Source organism: Telmatherina bonti, assembly GCF_933228915.1.
Source record: "Telmatherina bonti genome assembly, chromosome: 2".
Classification (NCBI taxonomy): domain Eukaryota; kingdom Metazoa; phylum Chordata; class Actinopteri; order Atheriniformes; family Telmatherinidae; genus Telmatherina; species Telmatherina bonti.
In genome coordinates, this window is record NC_136620.1 from 2563909 (window position 1) to 2587110 (window position 23202).

A 23202-nucleotide genomic window follows, 5' to 3' on the forward strand; every position below is an offset into this window, starting at 1 on the left:
TGGTTCGCATGGGAGGCTAATGGTTCGCGTGGGAGGCTAATGGTTCGCGTGGGAGGCTAATGGTTCGCGTGGGAGGCTAATGGTTCGCGTGGGAGGCTAATGGTTCGCGTGGGAGGCTAATGGTTCGCATGGCAGGCTAATGGTTCGCATGGCAGGCTAATGGTTCGCATGGCAGGCTAATGGTTCGCATGGCAGGCTAATGGTTCGCATGCGAGGCTAATGGTTCGCATGGGAGGCTAATGGTTCGCATGGGAGGCTAATGGTTCGCATGGGAGGCTAATGGTTCGCATGGGAGGCTAATGGTTCGCATGGGAGGCTAATGGTTCGCATGGGAGGCTAATGGTTCGCATGGCAGGCTAATGGTTCGCATGCGGGGCTAATGGTTCGCATGCAGGGCTAATGGTTCGCATGGGAGGCTAATGGTTCGCATGGCAGGCTAATGGTTCGCATGGCAGGCTAATGGTTCGCATGGCAGGCTAATGGTTCGCATGGGAGGCTAATGGTTCGCATGGGAGGCTAATGGTTCGCATGCGAGGCTAATGGTTCGCATGCGGGGCTAATGGTTCGCATGGCAGGCTAATGGTTCGCATGGCAGGCTAATGGTTCGCATGGGAGGCTAATGGTTCGCATGGGAGGCTAATGGTTCGCATGGGAGGCTAATGGTTCGCATGGGAGGCTAATGGTTCGCATGGGAGGCTAATGGTCCGCATGGGAGGCTAATGGTCCGCATGGGAGGCTTATGGTCCGCATGCGAGGCTAATGGTCCGCATGCGAGGCTAATGGTTCGCATGCAGCCAAACGTTTCCTGGCCATAAAGCAGGACATAAAAACAGCTGAAAGACTACGGAAAGCCTAAAGAGACAAAACACACAGCCTGACTGCACGGCATCTGCCATTGGTACTGGTATAAAAAGAGGTACCAGTACCAACGGCAGATGTACTCTCGTAATCATTTTTTCAACATTTTCCTGCAGTGTAACAGTAAATTTGAATAATGACATTGAAACTGACATCATTGTTGACATGTTTCAGATGTTTTAATCGCAACATTGACATTGATTTCCAAAGAATGGATCAGTGTGCAGTGAGGAGGGTATAGTGATGCATCGTTGAATACAATCAGTGACAAGATAATGGTAACTGAATCATGACACCAGTGATGCATAGCCCTACAGCGCACTAACTACTGATTTGTAGTTAATTACACAGTAATTAGCATGTTATAGTTGTGCAGTTAAACACTAATTAGCTGTTTTTGTGTAAGTCTGCGAGCTCACCAACATGAGTATGTCTTCTACCATCAGGAGCGGTTGTGTGTAACCATGATTTACGCTCTCTACGAAGGTTTTCCAGTCCGTGCAGAGGGTTTTTAGTCCAGACACAATATGTAGCGTTCATTCAGACTCGAGATGCTAAATCCACCATGACTTGATTTCTGCATTAACGTAATCATCTTAATTATCTGTAATTATTGATGTTTACGTTTGTAGTGGCACAACACGAACATATTCTACACCCAACTCTTTAGCGATGCCGACTCTCACTCGCCATGGCCCAGTAGGAGATTTGTCATCGACAGTTTATCAGATTGTTTTGTTTGTTAGGACAACTTGCAATGACGCCTGTGGCTTCTGCATTTCTAAGCCAACCATGAACGTTGAGGTTAGATGTCTGTTGGCAGGCACTGGATGACATCATAAAACACGCCATCACTTGCAGCATAAAGCTTGTTAGTGTGAAAGTTGTCTTACTCTCAAGGCTACAATAACGAGAAAAAGCATCTTTTTATTTGACCAGTTCATACTCCACAGGCAGCTTCATCTGCAACGGGTCGAGGATTACTGCAACGGGATCTGCAATGAGCCGTGTTACTTCCTATTGAACAAATATGAAGCATGCACTGTAAGGCACACAACTGGGTTCGTGTGTTAAAATGTCAGACCTGCTCACCACCTTGGTCAGCAGCTCATTTAAACTATTCGTTTAACCTCCATCAGCAAAAATGCAGAAGTGGCAACTGTCCGTGTTAAAGCTGGGGTAGGGAATGTTGGGGAGTGAGCAAGATCTGAAAGTAGCACCATGTCTTGGCTCCTCCCCCTGTCTTGGCCCCTCCCCCTGCCTTGGCTCCTCCCCCTCTGGTTCTGCTCCTTGCGTGATCCGAGGCTTTTTTATTCGCAGCTTTTTCCACCAAAGATTTTCTCTTTCTCGGCTGTTTAGCAGGAGGAGGCAAATAAACCGAGCCGGGTCGGGAAATCCTTCCTGCATTTTCTCAGCCATGTTTGCCTTCCGAGTTTCTTCTTCACTACTTTGTATTTTCATCCTAACACGCTGTTTATATGCAGGGTGTGGCTATCAGGTATGCTGCTGGAGGGGGAGGAGGGGAGCCGGGAGAAGAAGCTTAGGAAAAGAAATGAACAACTCCATTTGGGTCGGAACGTTTGGATTGGTCAGAGTTTTTACAGATTTACAGTAAACTGAGGGTCTAACTATATTTCTTATTGATCATGATTACAGAATGTATAGACTACAATCAGGATGAGGAACCACTTCACCCAGAGGAACATGTCTCTGAGGAACGTTACCTACCCCAGCTTTTATGACCAATCAGACGATAGTACTTGTAGCCCCATGACATTGGCTGCTTGGCTGATGCATCAAGAACAAGCTGCAGTCCTGTCTGCGAGAACAACACGATGTCTGAAAACAAAAAACTTTTCATTTCTCATGGAGAATGAAGGGTTAGGGAACTTTTCTATGTAAACATGGAATGATTTTAGAGTGTCTCCACACATTAATGTGCTGTTAAGCATAGGTTGTTCAATGAGGAACCATGATGTCTAAAATGGCATCGCCCAGTAAAATTATTTAGTTTTTTCAATCCTTTTTTTCAATGTGTGGGGATTAAAATTTCAGGATGGTACAATCCCACAACACCAGCAAGAATGGCTTGTAGTTTAGTTTTCCACAATTACAGCATTTAAAACTCATCTGTAATTAAACTGTACAATGATGTGTAATTATTTTCTAATTATAGTTATTACAAAGAAATTAAATGTGACTGTAGAGTACAGGTCCTGTGATGGACTGGTGACTGTCCAGGTGTCTTGCCCAATGATTGCTGGGATAGACTCCAGCTTCCCTGCGACCCTAAACTGGGCTAAGCTGTTCAGAAAATGGATGAAAGACTGTACAGTGGTTGTATTTACCAGGACCATAACTAAAATGACAGTTACTAGTCGTACAGCTACAGGTAGACTACAACACATCCTTCCAGTCAGCTTTTTGTTACTTTTCCTCTGCTAAATCAGTTCTTATTTGTCCACAGAAAAGCCTCCCAGCCCTCCGTCAGACATTACTGAACAGCCAGCAGACTCTGACGACAACCAATCCCACCGCCTCTGTACCGCCACCTATCGCCCCCTCCTCCATCACCACCACCATCAGAGCACGGCTGCCTGTGGGCCCAGCAGGCAGCACGGTCCGCCTCAACCCACCAATCACAAGCACAGCAGCTCCGGTAGGACCAGCAAGCGCACCTTCAGATACAGGTCACAGACCAGGTGCTCTGCAGGTCACAGACCAGGTGCTCTGCAGGTCACAGACCAGGTGCTCTGCAGGTCACAGACCAGGTGCTCTGCAGGTCACAGACCAGGTGTTTTACAGGTTACAGACCAGGTGCTCTGCAGGTCACAGACCAGGTTCTCTACAGGTCACAGACCAGGTTCTCTACAGGTCACAGACCAGGTGCTCTACAGGTCACAGACCAGGTGCTCTACAGGTCACAGACCAGGTTCTCTACAGGTCACAGACCAGGTGCTCTACAGGTCACAGACCAGGTGCTCTGCAGGTCACAGACCAGGTGCTCTGCAGGTCACAGACCAGGTGCTCTGCAGGTCACAGACCAGGTGTTTTACAGGTCACAGACCAGGTGCTCTACAGGTTACAGACCAGGTGCTCTACAGGTTACAGACCAGGTGTTTTACAGGTCACAGACCAGGTGTTTTACAGGTCACAGACCAGGTGTTTTACAGGTCACAGACCAGGTGTTTTACAGGTCACAGACCAGGTGTTTTACAGGTCACAGACCAGGTGCTCTGCAGGTCACAGACCAGGTGTTTTACAGGTCACAGACCAGGTGTTTTACAGGTTACAGACCAGGTGTTTTACAGGTCACAGACCAGGTGTTTTACAGGTCACAGACCAGGTGTTTTACAGGTCACAGACCAGGTGCTCTACAGGTTACAGACCAGGTGTTTTACAGGTCACAGACCAGGTGTTTTACAGGTCACAGACCAGGTGTTTTACAGGTCACAGACCAGGTGTTTTACAGGTCACAGACCAGGTGCTCTGCAGGTCACAGACCAGGTGTTTTACAGGTCACAGACCAGGTGTTTTACAGGTTACAGACCAGGTGCTCTGCAGGTCACAGACCAGGTGTTTTACAGGTTACAGACCAGGTGTTTTACAGGTCACAGACCAGGTGCTCTACAGGTCACAGACCAGGTGCTCTGCAGGTCACAGACCAGGTGCTCTGCAGGTCACAGACCAGGTGCTCTGCAGGTCACAGACCAGGTGTTTTACAGGTCACAGACCAGGTGCTCTGCAGGTCACAGACCAGGTGCTCTGCAGGTCACAGACCAGGTGCTCTGCAGGTCACAGACCAGGTGTTTTACAGGTCACAGACCAGGTGTTTTACAGGTCACAGACCAGGTGCTCTGCAGGTCACAGACCAGGTGTTTTACAGGTCACAGACCAGGTGTTTTACAGGTCACAGACCAGGTGCTCTGCAGGTCACAGACCAGGTGTTTTACAGGTCACAGACCAGGTGCTCTGCAGGTCACAGACCAGGTGCTCTGCAGGTCACAGACCAGGTGCTCTGCAGGTCACAGACCAGGTGTTTTACAGGTCACAGACCAGGTGTTTTACAGGTCACAGACCAGGTGCTCTGCAGGTCACAGACCAGGTGTTTTACAGGTCACAGACCAGGTGTTTTACAGGTCACAGACCAGGTGCTCTGCAGGTCACAGACCAGGTGTTTTACAGGTCACAGACCAGGTGTTTTACAGGTTACAGACCAGGTGCTCTGCAGGTCACAGACCAGGTGTTTTACAGGTCACAGACCAGGTGTTTTACAGGTTACAGACCAGGTGCTCTGCAGGTCACAGACCAGGTGTTTTGCAGGTCACAGACCAGGTGTTTTGCAGGTCACAGACCAGGTGTTTTGCAGGTCACAGACCAGGTGCTCTGCAGGTCACAGACCAGGTGCTCTGCAGGTCACAGACCAGGTGTTTTACAGGTTACAGACCAGGTGCTCTGCAGGTCACAGACCAGGTGTTTTACAGGTCACAGACCAGGTGTTTTACAGGTCACAGACCAGGTGTTTTACAGGTCACAGACCAGGTGTTTTACAGGTCACAGACCAGGTGTTTTGCAGGTCACAGACCAGGTGTTTTGCAGGTCACAGACCAGGTGTTTTACAGGTCACAGACCAGGTGTTTTACAGGTCACAGACCAGGTGTTTTACAGGTCACAGACCAGGTGTTTTACAGGTCACAGACCAGGTGTTTTACAGGTCACAGACCAGGTGCTCTGCAGGTCACAGACCAGGTGTTTTACAGGTCACAGACCAGGTGTTTTGCAGGTCACAGACCAGGTGTTTTACAGGTCACAGACCAGGTGCTCTGCAGGTCACAGACCAGGTGCTCTGCAGGTCACAGACCAGGTGCTCTGCAGGTCACAGACCAGGTGTTTTACAGGCCACAGACCAGGTGTTTTACAGGTCACAGACCAGGTGTTTTGCAGGTCACAGACCAGGTGTTTTGCAGGTTACAGACCAGGTGTTTTACAGGTCACAGACCAGGTGTTTTACAGGTCACAGACCAGGTGTTTTACAGGTCACAGACCAGGTGTTTTACAGGTCACAGACCAGGTGTTTTACAGGTCACAGACCAGGTGTTTTACAGGTGACAGACCAGGTGTTTTACAGGTGACAGACCAGGTGTTTCTAAGGTCACAGACCAGGTTCTCTACAGGTCACAGACCAGGTGTTTTACAGGTCACAGACCAGGTGCTTTACAGGTCACAGACCAGGTGCTTTACAGGTCACAGACCAGGTGCTTTACAGGTCACAGACCAGGTGTTTTACAGGTCACAGACCAGGTGTTTTACAGGTCACAGACCAGGTGCTTTACAGGTCACAGACCAGGTGTTTTACAGGCCACAGACCAGGTGTTTTACAGGCCACAGACCAGGTGATTTACAGGTCACAGACCAGGTGTTTCTAAGGTGACAGACCAGGTGTTTCTAAGGTCACAGACCAGGTTCTCTACAGGTCACAGACCAGGTGTTTTGCAGGTCACAGACCAGGTGTTTTACAGGCCACAGACCAGGTGTTTTGCAGGTCACAGACCAGGTGTTTTGCAGGTCACAGACCAGGTGTTTTGCAGGTTACAGACCAGGTGTTTTACAGGTCACAGACCAGGTGTTTTACAGGTCACAGACCAGGTGTTTTACAGGCCACAGACCAGGTGTTTTACAGGCCACAGACCAGGTGATTTACAGGTCACAGACCAGGTGTTTCTAAGGTGACAGACCAGGTGTTTCTAAGGTCACAGACCAGGTTCTCTACAGGTCACAGACCAGGTGTTTTACAGGTCACAGACCAGGTGCTCTGCAGGTCACAGACCAGGTGTTTTACAGGTCACAGACCAGGTGTTTTGCAGGTCACAGACCAGGTGTTTTACAGGTCACAGACCAGGTGTTTTACAGGTCACAGACCAGGTGCTCTGCAGGTCACAGACCAGGTGCTCTGCAGGTCACAGACCAGGTGCTCTGCAGGTCACAGACCAGGTGTTTTACAGGCCACAGACCAGGTGTTTTACAGGTCACAGACCAGGTGTTTTGCAGGTCACAGACCAGGTGTTTTGCAGGTTACAGACCAGGTGTTTTACAGGTCACAGACCAGGTGTTTTACAGGTCACAGACCAGGTGTTTTACAGGTCACAGACCAGGTGTTTTACAGGTCACAGACCAGGTGTTTTACAGGTCACAGACCAGGTGTTTTACAGGTGACAGACCAGGTGTTTCTAAGGTCACAGACCAGGTGTTTTACAGGTCACAGACCAGGTGTTTTACAGGTCACAGACCAGGTGTTTTACAGGCCACAGACCAGGTGTTTTACAGGCCACAGACCAGGTGATTTACAGGTCACAGACCAGGTGTTTCTAAGGTGACAGACCAGGTGTTTCTAAGGTCACAGACCAGGTTCTCTACAGGTCACAGACCAGGTGTTTTACAGGTCACAGACCAGGTGCTTTACAGGTCACAGACCAGGTGCTTTACAGGTCACAGACCAGGTGATTTACAGGTCACAGACCAGGTGCTTTACAGGTCACAGACCAGGTGATTTACAGGTCACAGACCAGGTGCTTTACAGGTCACAGACCAGGTGCTTTACAGGTCACAGACCAGGTGCTTTACAGGTCACAGACCAGGTGCTTTACAGGTCACAGACCAGGTGTTTCTAAGGTCACAGACCAGGTGTTTCTAAGGTCACAGACCAGGTGTTTTGCAGGTCACAGACCAGGTGTTTTGCAGGTCACAGACCAGGTGTTTTACAGGTCACAGACCAGGTGTTTTGCAGGTCACAGACCAGGTGTTTTGCAGGTCACAGACCAGGTGTTTTGCAGGTCACAGACCAGGTGTTTTACAGGTCACAGACCAGGTGTTTTACAGGTCACAGACCAGGTGTTTTACAGGTCACAGACCAGGTGTTTTACAGGTCACAGACCAGGTGTTTTACAGGTCACAGACCAGGTGTTTTACAGGTCACAGACCAGGTGTTTTGCAGGTCACAGACCAGATGCTCTGCAGGTCACAGACCAGGTGTTTTACAGGTCACAGACCAGGTGTTTTACAGGTCACAGACCAGGTGTTTTGCAGGTCACAGACCAGGTGTTTTATAGGTCACAGACCAGGTGTTTTACAGGTCACAGACCAGGTGCTCTACAGGTCACAGACCAGGTGCTCTACAGGTCACAGACCAGGTGCTCTACAGGTCACAGACCAGGTGTTTTACAGGTCACAGACCAGGTGTTTTACAGGTCACAGACCAGGTGTTTTACAGGTCACAGACCAGGTGCTCTACAGGTCACAGACCAGGTGCTCTACAGGTCACAGACCAGGTGCTCTGCAGGTCACAGACCAGGTGCTCTACAGGTTACAGACCAGGTGTTTTACAGGTCACAGACCAGGTGTTTTACAGGTCACAGACCAGGTGTTTTACAGGTCACAGACCAGGTGTTTTACAGGTCACAGACCAGGTGCTCTACAGGTCACAGACCAGGTGTTTTACAGGTCACAGACCAGGTGTTTTACAGGTCACAGACCAGGTGCTCTACAGGTCACAGACCAGGTGCTCTGCAGGTCACAGACCAGGTGCTCTGCAGGTCACAGACCAGGTGTTTTACAGGTCACAGACCAGGTGCTCTGCAGGTCACAGACCAGGTGTTTTACAGGTCACAGACCAGGTGTTTTACAGGTCACAGACCAGGTGCTCTACAGGTCACAGACCAGGTGTTTTACAGGTCACAGACCAGGTGCTCTACAGGTCACAGACCAGGTGCTCTACAGGTCACAGACCAGGTGCTTTACAGGTCACAGACCAGGTGCTTTACAGGTCACAGACCAGGTGCTCTACAGGTCACAGACCAGGTGCTCTACAGGTCACAGATCAGGTGCTTTACAGGTCACAGACCAGGTGTTTTACAGGTCACACTTTGGGGTTATCAGTCCTTGCTGATCAGATTTTCCATGCCTTTAACACTGATTGGTCTGCAGGTGGAACTTGCTGCAGCTCGGTAACAGGTGAAACTGTTACCTGTCTAATCATGACGTCTTTCCTTCAGCCTGTCAATAGACCTGGAGTCCAGACTTTGCAGACCCGTTCACCTGTAGTCATCAGTCAGCAGGTCAGACATCAAGGTGAGTGCTAAGTGCAGCTGGTGTGTTCCTTTCGACCTTCGAGTGTAGGTGTCGATATCCGTCTCAATTTGCTGATCTCAGGTCAGAATTTGAGCTTTTACTTGTTCTGCAGCTACGTTCATACGAGGACCTGCTGGCTGCGCTGTGAAGAGTCTGGCTAGCCTGCAGGTTTTAGCCAATCAGAAGAAGCTCAGCGACCCGGGGGGCGGGACTTTTAGGTAAGTCTGATTTGTCACCACTACCAAGATGATCAGCACCAGAACTGAGCGTGACCAGCTGCACTCAGATCAGAGGCTCCACCTTCACAAGCAAGAAAGGAGTTTACCAGCCATGATCAATCAGAGTGATCAGGTTTCAGTCTTATAAATTATCAATCCAACCAGTACCACCTGGATTAAAACATCTGGTTCATTTAACCCAAATCAGCCAGCAGGGGGCAGCAGGTGTCCACTGGCGTTCTGTCAGCGTTCTGGGTTCAGAAAACTGAAAATGAACGCTGAAGTTCTGATTCTGGGACCCAGTCTGCTTTAACACGTTTCCTCCACCCTCCACAGAGATGATGACGACATCAACGACGTGGCCTCGATGGCGGGCGTCAACCTCAATGAGGAAAATGCCCGTATCCTAGCAACCAGCTCGGAGCTGGTTGGCACCAAGATCCGGTCCTGTAAAGACGAGTCTTTCCTTCCAACTGACTTGCTGCACCACCGCATCCTGGACACAGGTCAGACCCGTCTGGAACATCTAAGACTCGGTCCCGCCTCCATGCCAACTCTGCCCTGCCATACGCTCAACATCTGGAGGAACGGGAAACAGTGACACCAACAAGAATAAATCAATTCAATTCAATTCAGCTTTATTTGTACAGCGCCACTTCACAACAATGTTGTCCCAGGACACTTTACATACTCATAATTTCAAGCCAGTTCATACATATCCTATAATAGAAACCAACTGATTGCATGGAGTCATGACTTGGATCCAATCCTCCATCCTGAGCTGCACGAGGCGACAGTGGGAAGGAAAAAACTCCCCTTTAACAGGAAGAAAACCTCCAGCAGAACCCGGCTCAGGGAGGGCAGCCATCTGCCTCGACTGGTTGGGGTGGAGAGGACAGGAAAGAAAAGGAAGGTTTTCAGCTCCATCTTAAAGGTGTGGAGGGAGTCTGCCTCCAGAACCCACGGTGGGAGCTGGTTCCATAAGAGAGGAGCCTGATAGCTAAAGGCCCTTCCTCCCATAGGACTCTTTGAGACTCTGGGAACCACCAGTAAACCTGCAGTCTGAGAGCCAAGTGCTCTATTTGGAATATATGGAACTATAAGATCTTTTATGTACAATGGAGCTTGGTCATGGAGAGCTTTATATGTGAGGAGAAGAATTTTAAACTTTCTCCTGGATTTAACAGGGAGCCAGTGTAGAGAGGCTAAAACTGGTGAAATATGATCTCTCCTGTAGTCCTCATCAGAACCCTCGCTGCAGCATTTTGGATCAGATGGAGACTTTTCAGGGCATATTTGGGACAACCCATAAATAAGGACTTGCAGTAATCCAGTCTGGAAATAATAAAGGCATGGACTCATTTTTCTGCATCTTTCTGAGACAAGATGCCCCTAACTTTTGCAATATTACGCAGGTGGAAGAAGGCGGTTCTAGAAACCTGTTTTAAATGTGAGCTAAAAGACAAGTCCTGGTCAATAATGACTCCAAGGTTCCTCACAGTGGTACTGGAGGCCAGATTAATGCCATCCAGATTAATTACATTACTGGATCATTTTGTTCTAAGTTTTTCAGCCTGAAGATAACAACCTCTGTCTTGTCTGAGTTTAAAAGGAGAAAATTCAGAGTCATCCAGGTCTTGATGTCTGTCAGACATCTTTGTAATCTAAGAAACTGATTGGTTTCATCTGGCTTCATGGAGAGGTAGATCTGAGTGTCATCCGCATAGCAATGAACATTTATACCATGCTGCCTGGTGATATTTCCTAAGGGAAGCATGTATAATGTGAAAAGTATTGGTCCAAGTACAGAACCCTGAGGAACTCCATGACTTTCCCTGGTGTGTGAGGAAGACTCATCATTTACATTTACAAACTGAAATCTATCAGATAAATCTGACTGGAACCAGTCTGATGCGGTCCCTTTAATCCCAATAACATGTTCCAGCCTCTGTAGCAGAATATTGTGATCAATAGTGTCGAATGCAGCACTGAGATCTAAAAGAATGAGTCCAGACAGAAGTCCTTTATCTGAGGCCATGAGAAGATCATTAGACTTTCACCAGTGCTGTCTCTGTGCTATGATGAGCTCTAAATCCTGACTGAAACTCTTCAGATTGTTTCTGCTCAGATAGGAACATAGTTGGGTTGAAACTGTTTTCTCCAGAACTTTAGACCAGAAGGGGAGATCAGATATTGGTCTATAATTAGCTAAAAGTCCTGGATCCAGAGTTGTTTTTAAGCAACAGTTTAATTACAGCTGTCTTAACATATTGAGGTACATATCCTAATAATAGAGATGAACTGATCAGGTCCAGTACAGACGTATTGATTAAACATATTTCCTTGAATAATCTGGTTGGGATGGGGTCTAAAACACAGGTTGAAGGTTTAGATGAAGCTATTATGTTGGTTAACTCGGAGAGCTGTACAGGCAAGAAACGGTCCAAATGACAATCAGCTTCTAAAGACGTCTCTAAGGCTGCTGCAGATGAAATAACATTAGTAGTGTTCAGGTTATTACTGATTTCCTTCCTGATAGAAACTATTTTGTTTCCAAAGAAACTCATAAAGTCGTCACAGCTGAGGTTGAAAGGAATAGATGGCTCAACGGCACTATGGCTCTTAGTCAGTCTGGTTCCAGTGCTGAAGAGAAACCTGGGGTTGTTCTTGTTCTCCTCTATCAATGATGAATAATAAGCTGTTCCAGCCACATGCAAGGCTTTTTATACACTATTAAACTTTCTTTCCAGACTATGAGACACTCTTCTAAGCCAGATGAACGCCATTTTCTTTCCAAACGTCTTGATGTCTGTTTTAAAGCTTGAAGCTGGGAATTAAACCACCGGGCCGCTTCATCTGACTGGTTCTCTTCTTCTTTAGAGGAGCAACATTATCTAGTGTTATACGCATTAAAGCTGTCATTCTAGCAACACATTCATGGACCTGTGTTGGAGTAAAGCTTGGATGGGTGTTTCCTGTCAGGTTAACACATGGTGTTGGAGGAAATACTGCTGAAATAGACTTCTTATATTTGTTAACAACACTATCTGACAAACATCGACTAGAATGAATTTTCTTCTCAGCCCTTGTGTAGTCAAGTAAAGTAAACTCAAAAGTTATTAAAAAATGATCAGACAGAACAGGGTTATGAGGAAAAACTGTTAGTTGATCACTTTTGATGCCACATGTCAGAAGAAGATCCAGAGTGTGACGATGAGGATGAGTCGGTCTGTGGACATTTTGGGAAAATCCAATTGAACTTAATATAGAGTTAAAGGCAATGGTTAAACTGTCATGTTCATCATCAAGATGAATGTTAAAATCCCCCAGAACAATAACTTTATCAGTATTCAGCACTAAGTCTGATAAGAGGTCTGAGAAGTCAGTTAGGAACTGTGAGGAAGATCCAGGTGGACGGTAGACTACTACTAGGAGAAGTGGCTTCTCTCATTTCCATCTTGGGTGGGAGAGACTAAGAGTCAGGTGTTCAAAGCTATTGGAACTATTTTATGTCTAGGACTAATCAATAGTTCTGATTTAAAGATAGCTGCCAGACCTCCTCCTCGACCTGTAGTTCTGGAAACATGAACATTTAGACAATCTGGTGGAGTCGATTCATTAATACTAACATGATCCTCCTGCTGCAGCAGGTTTCCATAAGACAGAATAGATCAATATGATGATCAGTAATCAGGTCATTGATTAACAGAGACTTCAACACAAGAGCTCTAATATTCATTAAACCACATTTAATGGATTTATTATTTTGTCTTATTAGATTCATTGTTTTGATATTAATGAGGTTTTCATGATTTACTCCCCCGGTGCTGTTTTATTCTTTCTGGGTTGTGGGGGGGCACAACCTTTTTCCGCAGGTCTTCCTGAATAAGTGCAGTTGTACATGTTGATCTGTCTTTCCTGTCGTCTCCACCCCAACCAGTCGAGGCAGATGGCTGCCCTCCCTGAGCCGGGTTCTGCTGGAGGTTTTCTTCCTGTTAAAGGGGAGTTTTTTCCTTCCCACTGTCGCCTCGTGCAGCTCAGGATGGAGGATTGGATCCAAGTCATGACTCGATGCTATCAGTTGGTTTCTATTATAGGAAATGTATGAATTGGCTTGAAATGATGTGTATGTAAAGTGTCCTGGGACAACATTGTTGTGAAGTGGCGCTGTACAAATAAAGCTGAATTGAATTAAATTGAATTGGTTCGTCCTAGTTTGACTCGGCATCGCTGGGTTCCTCCTGGAGGAGGATCAGTGTCAAATATGCATTTTTGCAAATAGATTTAATATAAAAATGTTTATATTTGATTTTGCACAAATGTCTCAAATTTCTCACCATTTCTCTGGTTTTATTCTTTTCGTTGGTGTGGCCGTTTCCCGTTCCTCCGGATGTTGTGTGTATGGCGGGTTAGTTGCCATGGAGGCGGGACATTTTACCGCCAAGTTAAATCCTGAAAGTTGGCTATTACAGGCGTATGGCAGGTTCGGTGCGTGCAGCAGCTCTATAGACGACGCCGCAGGTCTTCTTTATGATCGTCTCTTTCAGACAGGGCGCTGCTGCCCCTTACTTGCCTCTCCTGGTATTACTGTTTAATATCTTTCATAAGTCTTCAGTCGAGAGGCGTCAAACCTTTTGCTCCATTGCTTCTAAACGTTTTTTGAGAAAGCGCCATATACGTGATGTCACAAAACGCTCCGTTTACAGAAGTGAATTTAAACATGATCAGCAGATGCATGCATGAGCTTTGAACTTGCCTGAAAGACATGAAAAATCTTATCATGACTTTTTTATGTGGTATGTGAGGAGGGAGAGTAATTCACACATTCTCTTCGGTTTTGCACAACACTGTTATTCAGGTTGTAAAAGACTGAATAATAGCAATGTGGAGTCAAACACCAATAGGATGTAAACACATTTGAATCTCAGATAGAAGTCAGTCACCCCAGATGCAGCGGTAAACTCTCAAAAAGAGACCTTACTGTTGCTCAAGTAAGAGAAGAAGAAATACGTCTGTAGCAATGTGAACAGCTTGAAACCTGGATCAGTGGATGTGGAAAGTAATTTAATTTTACTCTTTGTGACTTGCTTATCACATATTTAATTATTTTCTAAAACGGGTTGGCAGCTAGATTTGGCCTGGGGCAATTATCTTTGACCAACCAAATGGCCAAAATGACTGTCTTTTTTTTTTTTTCAAACAAATTCTGTTTAATTTCATTGTATTTCTACATTTATTTATATATTATTGTTCAAATTAAAACCATGAAACATTTTAACACCATGTGTTAAAATATATAACATGGTGTAGCCTCTAGTGTCCTTTATTAATTAGCAATAGAGGAGAAAGTGGGTCAGGGAGATTTGGGAATTGAACCTTACACCTGTCTGCTTTACCAAGTGAACTAAACACCAACATGAGTATTCAGCTTACTTTCCTCATCTTCATTTTCACAGCCAACATTTCTTTGCTGGTTTACTGTTGCTTCCCCAATCTCTGAAACCTCTGCTGTGAAAAGCTAAACCCAGCAGCAGCTAGCTGCAGATAGCTTCAGGCTAAACTCCCTTCGCTTCACCCAGCAGCAGCTAGCTGCAGATAGCTTCAGGCTAAACTCCCTTCGCTTCACCCAGCAGCAGCTAGCTTCAGGTAGCTTCAGGCTAAACTCCCTTCGCTTCACCCAGCAGCAGCTAGCTTCAGGTAGCTTCAGGCTAAACTCCCTTCGCTTCACCCAGCAGCAGCTAGCTGCAGAGAGCTTCAGGCTAAACTCCCTTCGCTTCACCCAGCAGCAGCTAGCTGCAGAGAGCTTCAGGCTAAACTCCCTTCGCTTCATCCAGCAGCAGCTAGCTGCAGAGAGCTTCAGGCTAAACTCCCTTCGCTTCACCCAGCAGCAGCTAGCTTCAGGTAGCTTCAGGCTAAACTCCCTTCGCTTCACCCAGCAGCAGCTAGCTTCAGGTAGCTTCAGGCTAAACTCCCTTCGCTTCACCCAGCAGCAGCTAGCTTCAGGTAGCTTCAGGCTAAACTCCCTTCGCTTCACCCAGCAGCAGCTAGCTTCAGGTAGCTTCAGGCTAAACTCCCTTCGCTTCACCCAGCAGCAGCTAGCTGCAGAGAGCTTCAGGCTAAACTCCCTTCGCTTCACCCAGCAGCAGCTAGCTGCAGAGAGCTTCAGGCTAAACTCCCTTCGCTTCACCCAGCAGCAGCTAGCTTCAGGTAGCTTCAGGCTAAACTCCCTTCGCTTCACCCAGCAGCAGCTAGCTTCAGGTAGCTTCAGGCTAAACTCCCTTCGCTTCACCCAGCAGCAGCTAGCTTCAGGTAGCTTCAGGCTAAACTCCCTTCGCTTCACCCAGCAGCAGCTAGCTTCAGGTAGCTTCAGGCTAAACTCCCTTCGCTTCACCCAGCAGCAGCTAGCTTCAGGTAGCTTCAGGCTAAACTCCCTTCGCTTCACCCAGCAGCAGCTAGCTGCAGAGAGCTTCAGGCTAAACTCCCTTCGCTTCACCCAGCAGCAGCTAGCTGCAGAGAGCTTCAGGCTAAACTCCCTTCGCTTCATCCAGCAGCAGCTAGCTGCAGAGAGCTTCAGGCTAAACTCCCTTCGCTTCACCCAGCAGCAGCTAGCTGCAGATAGCTTCAGGCTAAACTCCCTTCGCTTCACCCAGCAGCAGCTAGCTTCAGGTAGCTTCAGGCTAAACTCCCTTCGCTTCACCCAGCAGCAGCTAGCTTCAGGTAGCTTCAGGCTAAACTCCCTTCGCTTCACCCAGCAGCAGCTAGCTGCAGAGAGCTTCAGGCTAAACTCCCTTCGCTTCACCCAGCAGCAGCTAGCTGCAGAGAGCTTCAGGCTAAACTCCCTTCGCTTCACCCAGCAGCAGCTAGCTGCAGAGAGCTTCAGGCTAAACTCCCTTCGCTTCACCCAGCAGCAGCTAGCTTCAGGTAGCTTCAGGCTAAACTCCCTTCGCTTCACCCAGCAGCAGCTAGCTTCAGGTAGCTTCAGGCTAAACTCCCTTCGCTTCACCCAGCAGCAGCTAGCGTCAGGTAGCTTCAGGCTAAACTCCCTTCGCTTCACCCAGCAGCAGCTAGCTTCAGGTAGCTTCAGGCTAAACTCCCTTCGCTTCACCCAGCAGCAGCTAGCTTCAGGTAGCTTCAGGCTAAACTCCCTTCGCTTCACCCAGCAGCAGCTAGCTTCAGGTAGCTTCAGGCTAAACTCCCTTCGCTTCACCCAGCAGCAGCTAGCTTCAGGTAGCTTCAGGCTAAACTCCCTTCGCTTCACCCAGCAGCAGCTAGCTTCAGGTAGCTTCAGGCTAAACTCCCTTCGCTTCACCCAGCAGCAGCTAGCTTCAGGTAGCTTCAGGCTAAACTCCCTTCGCTTCACCCAGCAGCAGCTAGCTGCAGATAGCTTCAGGCTAAACTCCCTTCGCTTCACCCAGCAGCAGCTAGCTTCAGGTAGCTTCAGGCTAAACTCCCTTCGCTTCACCCAGCAGCAGCTAGCTTCAGGTAGCTTCAGGCTAAACTCCCTTCGCTTCACCCAGCAGCAGCTAGCTGCAGAGAGCTTCAGGCTAAACTCCCTTCGCTTCACCCAGCAGCAGCTAGCTGCAGAGAGCTTCAGGCTAAACTCCCTTCGCTTCACCCAGCAGCAGCTAGCTGCAGAGAGCTTCAGGCTAAACTCCCTTCGCTTCACCCAGCAGCAGCTAGCTTCAGGTAGCTTCAGGCTAAACTCCCTTCGCTTCACCCAGCAGCAGCTAGCTGCAGATAGCTTCAGGCTAAACTCCCTTCGCTTCACCCAGCAGCAGCTAGCTTCAGGTAGCTTCAGGCTAAACTCCCTTCGCTTCACCCAGCAGCAGCTAGCTTCAGGTAGCTTCAGGCTAAACTCCCTTCGCTTCACCCAGCAGCAGCTAGCTGCAGATAGCTTCAGGCTAAACTCCCTTCGCTTCACCCAGCAGCAGCTAGCTTCAGGTAGCTTCAGGCTAAACTCCCTTCGCTTCACCCAGCAGCAGCTAGCTTCAGGTAGCTTCAGGCTAAACTCCCTTCGCTTCACCCAGCAGCAGCTAGCTGCAGAGAGCTTCAGGCTAAACTCCCTTCGCTTCACCCAGCAGCAGCTAGCTGCAGAGAGCTTCAGGCTAAACTCCCTTCGCTTCACCCAGCAGCAGCTAGCTGCAGAGAGCTTCAGGCTAAACTCCCTTCGCTTCACCCAGCAGCAGCTAGCTGCAGATAGCTTCAGGCTAAACTCCCTTCGCTTCACCCAGCAGCAGCTAGCTGCAGATAGCTTCAGGCTAAACTCCCTTCGCTTCACCCAGCAGCAGCTAGCTTCAGGTAGCTTCAGGCTAAACTCCCTTCGCTTCACCCAGCAGCAGCTAGCGTCAGGTAGCTTCAGGCTAAACTCCCTTCGCTTCACCCAGCAGCAGCTAGCTTCAGGTAGCTTCAGGCTAAACTCCCTTCGCTTCACCCAGCAGCAGCTAGCTTCAGGTAGCTTCAGGCTAAACTCCCTTCGCTTCACCCAGCAGCAGCTAGCTGCAGAGAGCTTCAGGCTAAACTCCCTTCGCTTCACCCAGCAGCAGCTAGCTGCAGAGAGCTTCAGGCTAAACTCCCTTCGCTTCACCCAGCAGCAGCTAGCTGCAGAGAGCTTCAGGCTAAACTCCCTTCGCTTCACCCAGCAGCAGCTAGCTTCAGGTAGCTTCAGGCTAAACTCCCTTCGCTTCACCCAGCAGCAGCTAGCTTCAGGTAGCTTCAGGCTAAACTCCCTTCGCTTCACCCAGCAGCAGCTAGCTGCAGATAGCTTCAGGCTAAACTCCCTTCGCTTCACCCAGCAGCAGCTAGCTGCAGGTAGCTTCAGGCTAAACTCCCTTCGCTTCACCCAGCAGCAGCTAGCTTCAGGTAGCTTCAGGCTAAACTCCCTTCGCTTCACCCAGCAGCAGCTAGCTTCAGGTAGCTTCAGGCTAAACTCCCTTCGCTTCACCCAGCAGCAGCTAGCTGCAGAGAGCTTCAGGCTAAACTCCCTTCGCTTCACCCAGCAGCAGCTAGCTGCAGAGAGCTTCAGGCTAAACTCCCTTCGCTTCACCCAGCAGCAGCTAGCTGCAGAGAGCTTCAGGCTAAACTCCCTTCGCTTCACCCAGCAGCAGCTAGCTGCAGAGAGCTTCAGGCTAAACTCCCTTCGCTTCACCCAGCAGCAGCTAGCTTCAGGTAGCTTCAGGCTAAACTCCCTTCGCTTCACCCAGCAGCAGCTAGCTTCAGGTAGCTTCAGGCTAAACTCCCTTCGCTTCACCCAGCAGCAGCTAGCTGCAGAGAGCTTCAGGCTAAACTCCCTTCGCTTCACCCAGCAGCAGCTAGCTGCAGAGAGCTTCAGGCTAAACTCCCTTCGCTTCACCCAGCAGCAGCTAGCTTCAGGTAGCTTCAGGCTAAACTCCCTTCGCTTCACCCAGCAGCAGCTAGCTTCAGGTAGCTTCAGGCTAAACTCCCTTCGCTTCACCCAGCAGCAGCTAGCGTCAGGTAGCTTCAGGCTAAACTCCCTTCGCTTCACCCAGCAGCAGCTAGCTTCAGGTAGCTTCAGGCTAAACTCCCTTCGCTTCACCCAGCAGCAGCTAGCTTCAGGTAGCTTCAGGCTAAACTCCCTTCGCTTCACCCAGCAGCAGCTAGCTGCAGAGAGCTTCAGGCTAAACTCCCTTCGCTTCACCCAGCAGCAGCTAGCTGCAGAGAGCTTCAGGCTAAACTCCCTTCGCTTCACCCAGCAGCAGCTAGCTGCAGTGAGCTTCAGGCTAAACTCCCTTCGCTTCACCCAGCAGCAGCTAGCTTCAGGTAGCTTCAGGCTAAACTCCCTTCGCTTCACCCAGCAGCAGCTAGCTTCAGGTAGCTTCAGGCTAAACTCCCTTCGCTTCACCCAGCAGCAGCTAGCGTCAGGTAGCTTCAGGCTAAACTCCCTTCGCTTCACCCAGCAGCAGCTAGCTTCAGGTAGCTTCAGGCTAAACTCCCTTCGCTTCACCCAGCAGCAGCTAGCTTCAGGTAGCTTCAGGCTAAACTCCCTTCGCTTCACCCAGCAGCAGCTAGCTTCAGGTAGCTTCAGGCTAAACTCCCTTCGCTTCACCCAGCAGCAGCTAGCTTCAGGTAGCTTCAGGCTAAACTCCCTTCGCTTCACCCAGCAGCAGCTAGCTGCAGATAGCTTCAGGCTAAACTCCCTTCGCTTCACCCAGCAGCAGCTAGCTTCAGGTAGCTTCAGGCTAAACTCCCTTCGCTTCGCTGCAGCTGGATGAAGCAGAAACAGGATTGACACTAGAAGAGCTTTATGGTGTTTACTAAAGTTTGGAGCAAAACATTTGCTGCTAAGGACATTTTCTCACAGCTAACTTCTGCTGCTCCCGACGCAGCTGACATGCTGTGGTTCTCTCTCCCCCCTCTCGCTCGACCAGCTGTCTTACAGCGCTGTAATCATCACTCTGTGTTGACAAGAACCTGCTTTCAGTTTTAATCAGTATAACCTTGTAAAACAGATATTATTGTCTCGTTGCCGACCACTGACCATATGGATTTATATCATCAAAAGTGAACAATTCATCTCCAAAGCCCCCCAAGAGCACTTCAACAGCTCCATTTTTTCAGTATTGCCCTCTGACGGTCTCTGACTGCCACCAGGTGGAGCTGTACCGCCCCCGATGAGTCCTCCAGAACTGGAGTTTGTCACTTGTGCTGTCGTCGTTGTGGGAGCATATGTCTGATAAACGGTTCTCCCCTCAGCTAAGAAGCTGGGTGTGACAGAGGTTCCTCTGGACGTGGTCAACATCATCTCTCATGCAACTCAGTCCAGGCTGCGCTTTTTGCTGGAGAAGGTTTCGGTCGTTGCCCAGCATCGCACCGATGGAGGAAAGGTACCAACACACGCACTTCTTTCTGGTTCTGGTTCTGGTTCTGGTTCTGACCCAGTTGTTGGATGTGTAAGCTGGTGATGTTGGAGCTCCTGGGGCTGATCGGACCTCTTCCTCATTAGGATGAAGAGCACCACGAGCAGATGTCAGACGTTCGCTCTCAACTCCGTTTCTTTGAGCAGCTGGAGAGGATGGAGAAGCAGAGGAAGGATGAACAGGAGAGGGAGATGCTGCTGAAGGCTGCCAAGGTACTTCTCACCTCCTCTGTCCGTTGCCATGGTCACAGAGCAGCAGCTATTTGTTTTGTTTTTGGAGTTGTTCTCACTGCACATGCTGGTTCTGGTTGTGGCCTTCAGAACCCTGTTATTTCTTTGTACTGGTTCTGAATCAGTGACCCGGTTTCTGCTGATGACCACCGTTGGGGGGCATGGGGGCTGTGATGGGGGGGGGGGGGGGGGGGGGGGGGGGGGGGGGTTTTAATGGGGATGGGTTCTGATGGGGGATAGGTTGTGTTTCTTTCATCAAACATGGAATCTGATGTCTTTCTTTCAGAGTCGAGCGCGACAAGAAGATCCAGAACAGGCTAGACTCAAACAGAAGGCAAAAGAGGTAAAGCCCGGTTCTACCCCCCAGTTCTGTGGCCCGGTTCTACCCCCCAGTTCTGTGGCCGGTTCTACCCCCCAGTTCTGTGGCCCGGTTCTACCCCCCAGTTCTGTGGCCCGGTTCTACCCCCCAGTTCTGTGGCCGGTTCTACCCCCCAGTTCTGTGGCCCGGTTCTACCCCCCAGTTCTGTGGCCGGTTCTACCCCCCAGTTCTGTGGCCGGTTGTTCTGTGGCCGGTTCTACCCCCCAGTTCTGTGGCCCGGTTCTACCCCCCAGTTCTGTGGCCCGGTTCTACCCCCCAGTTCTGTGGCCCGGTTCTACCCCCCAGTTCTGTGGCCGGTTGTTCTGTGGCCGGTTCTACCCCCCAGTTCTGTGGCCGGTTGTTCTGTGGCCGGTTCTACCCCCCAGTTCTGTGGCCGGTTGTTCTGTGGCCGGTTCTACCCCCCAGTTCTGTGGCCCGGTTCTACCCCCCAGTTCTGTGGCCCGGTTCTACCCCCCAGTTCTGTGGCCGGTTGTTCTGTGGCCGGTTCTACCCCCCAGTTCTGTGGCCGGTTCTACCCCCCAGTTCTGTGGCCGGTTCTACCCCCCAGTTCTGTGGCCGGTTCTAGATCTGTAACATCATGGTTTGATTCCTCAGATGCAGCAGCAGGAACTCGCTCAGATGCGGCAGCGAGACGCCAACCTCACGGCTCTTGCCGCCATCGGACCACGAAAGAAACGGAAGCTGGACGCAGTGGGCGGAGCCACATCAGGCAGCGAGGTAGGACATCAAATACACAAATGTTCTGTCTTGCTCCATAAAATCAGGGATGTCAGAATTCCAAACTCCTGAGCTGAAGGTCTCCTGTCTTCGTCCTCTAATGAGGTTATTCTGGACCTGAGGAAACGTTCAGGTTCAGTTCTCCAGATGGTTTGATTCCTGCAGACGTATCGATCTGATGGAGAAGATCCAGAAAGTTCTGTGAGACCTGTATGGCCCACAGAGCTGAGCAGAACCGCCATGTTCCTCAACAGTTTTAGTTAAATCAGATGACTGAGGAGGAATCCTGGTCCTGCCTGATCTACAGCTGGGCCAGGTTGGGTTCTGGTGGACCTGGACTGTACAGGTTCAAGCAGCAGCTGCAGAAGAACCCTCAGTGGAAGTCTACCAGTAAAGAAAACCTGCCCATGATGAATGTGCCTCTTCTCTCATCTCCTCCCTCCCCAGGTGGCTCCAGGCTCCAGCATGTCCTCGGCAGCCATCTGCCCCCGCCAGCAGCTCCGTCAGCGGATTACTCGGGTAAACCTCAGGGACTTCATCCTGTGTCTGGAGCAGGACCGCAGCACAGCTCATTCTCTGACACTCTACAAGGCCCTGCTAAAGTGAGGGGCCACGGCCCTGGTCCTCCTGAGGGGCCACGGCCCTGGTCCTCCTGAGGGGCCACGGCCCTGGTCCTCCTGAGGGGCCACGGCCCTGGTCCTCCTGAGGGGCCACGGCCCTGGTCCTCCTGAGGGGTCTGATGGATTCTGGTCCTCCTGAGGGGCCACGGCCCTGGTCCTCCTGAGGGGTCTGATGGATTCTGGTCCTCCTGAGGGGTCTGATGGATTCTGGTCCTCCTGAGGGGTCTGATGGATTCTGGTCCTCCTGAGGGGTCTGATGGATTCTGGTCCGGTAGCAGATTTCAGCCTCAGATCATACCAGCCTTCATGTGAAAGGATGCTCATTCATCCCACTTCTAATGACATGACACCACCAGACACTTCTCTGACCGTACAGGTGACCCGTACAGGTGACCCGTACAGGTGACCCGTACAGGTGACCCGTACAGGTAATAATTAAAGTTTGATGATTGTTTTTAAAGTTCATCAGAGTACTTGAAGCTGATGGTGACTCAGCAGATAAACATGGCTGTCCCTTTAACACAAACACTGACCGGGAGCTGGTTCTCCGACACTGAACTCTCAGGCTACACAAGGTTCTACATTCCTGCAGCCGCCTTGTCCTCACCTTCGTCGTCACGGTCGAACTTTAGCTCTGATTGGTCAAGAAAATGCAGCTGGACCTCATATTTAAATGTTAGTTTAGTTTTTTTTTGTTTGTGTGACATTTAGCCTAACCCGTTAACAGATCCTGAGCAGGACCTGGACTCAGAACCCAACTCCGGTCCATCTGCTGGAAGGACTAGATTTATGTGACTATTTATATTTCCTACATTCTGGATGGAAGCTAAAGCTCTTTCAGGTTTTACAGTTGTTTGTACGTTTGCAGAAAAATGGAATAAAATGATGATGTTCATGTTCGGGTCTCCAGAAGTTTTTAATCAACACTGTACCAACAACTCAGCAGCACAAAGACAAATGGTTTTTTTTTTAAAAAGTTCTGTTATAAAAGTCATCTGTTCATCTGGACCAAGTTCAGGTCCAAGGAGTCAGGTTTGAAAAGATGCAGGCTCTACCGGACTTCCAGAACTGCTCCATGCTGTTAGTCTAGAAGCTCCTGTTTGATCTGGATCACGGCGCTATGGATGGTCTTACTGAAGCGCAGTTTGTCACACAGCACATACTCGCTGAACTGCGACGAGT

At 49.4% G+C, this 23202-nt stretch overlaps 1 protein-coding gene across 1 annotated transcript in view; it reads left to right on the forward strand.

Annotated features, from left to right (window-relative positions):
* Positions 1-22915, forward strand: part of LOC306767941 (transcription initiation factor TFIID subunit 4-like) — a gene marked incomplete at its 5' end in the record, with an annotated part of 28693 nt that extends 5778 nt beyond the window's left edge. Inside the window, 9 exon segments of the mRNA XM_079256113.1 lie at positions 3326-3517; positions 8907-8982; positions 9095-9200; positions 9537-9706; positions 19911-20041; positions 20161-20286; positions 20591-20647; positions 21278-21400; positions 21848-22915. Coding sequence (XP_079112239.1) covers positions 3326-3517; positions 8907-8982; positions 9095-9200; positions 9537-9706; positions 19911-20041; positions 20161-20286; positions 20591-20647; positions 21278-21400; positions 21848-22006 — 1140 coding nt within the window. The 3' untranslated portion in view covers positions 22007-22915.
* Between the last annotated feature and the right edge of the window lie 287 nt (positions 22916-23202).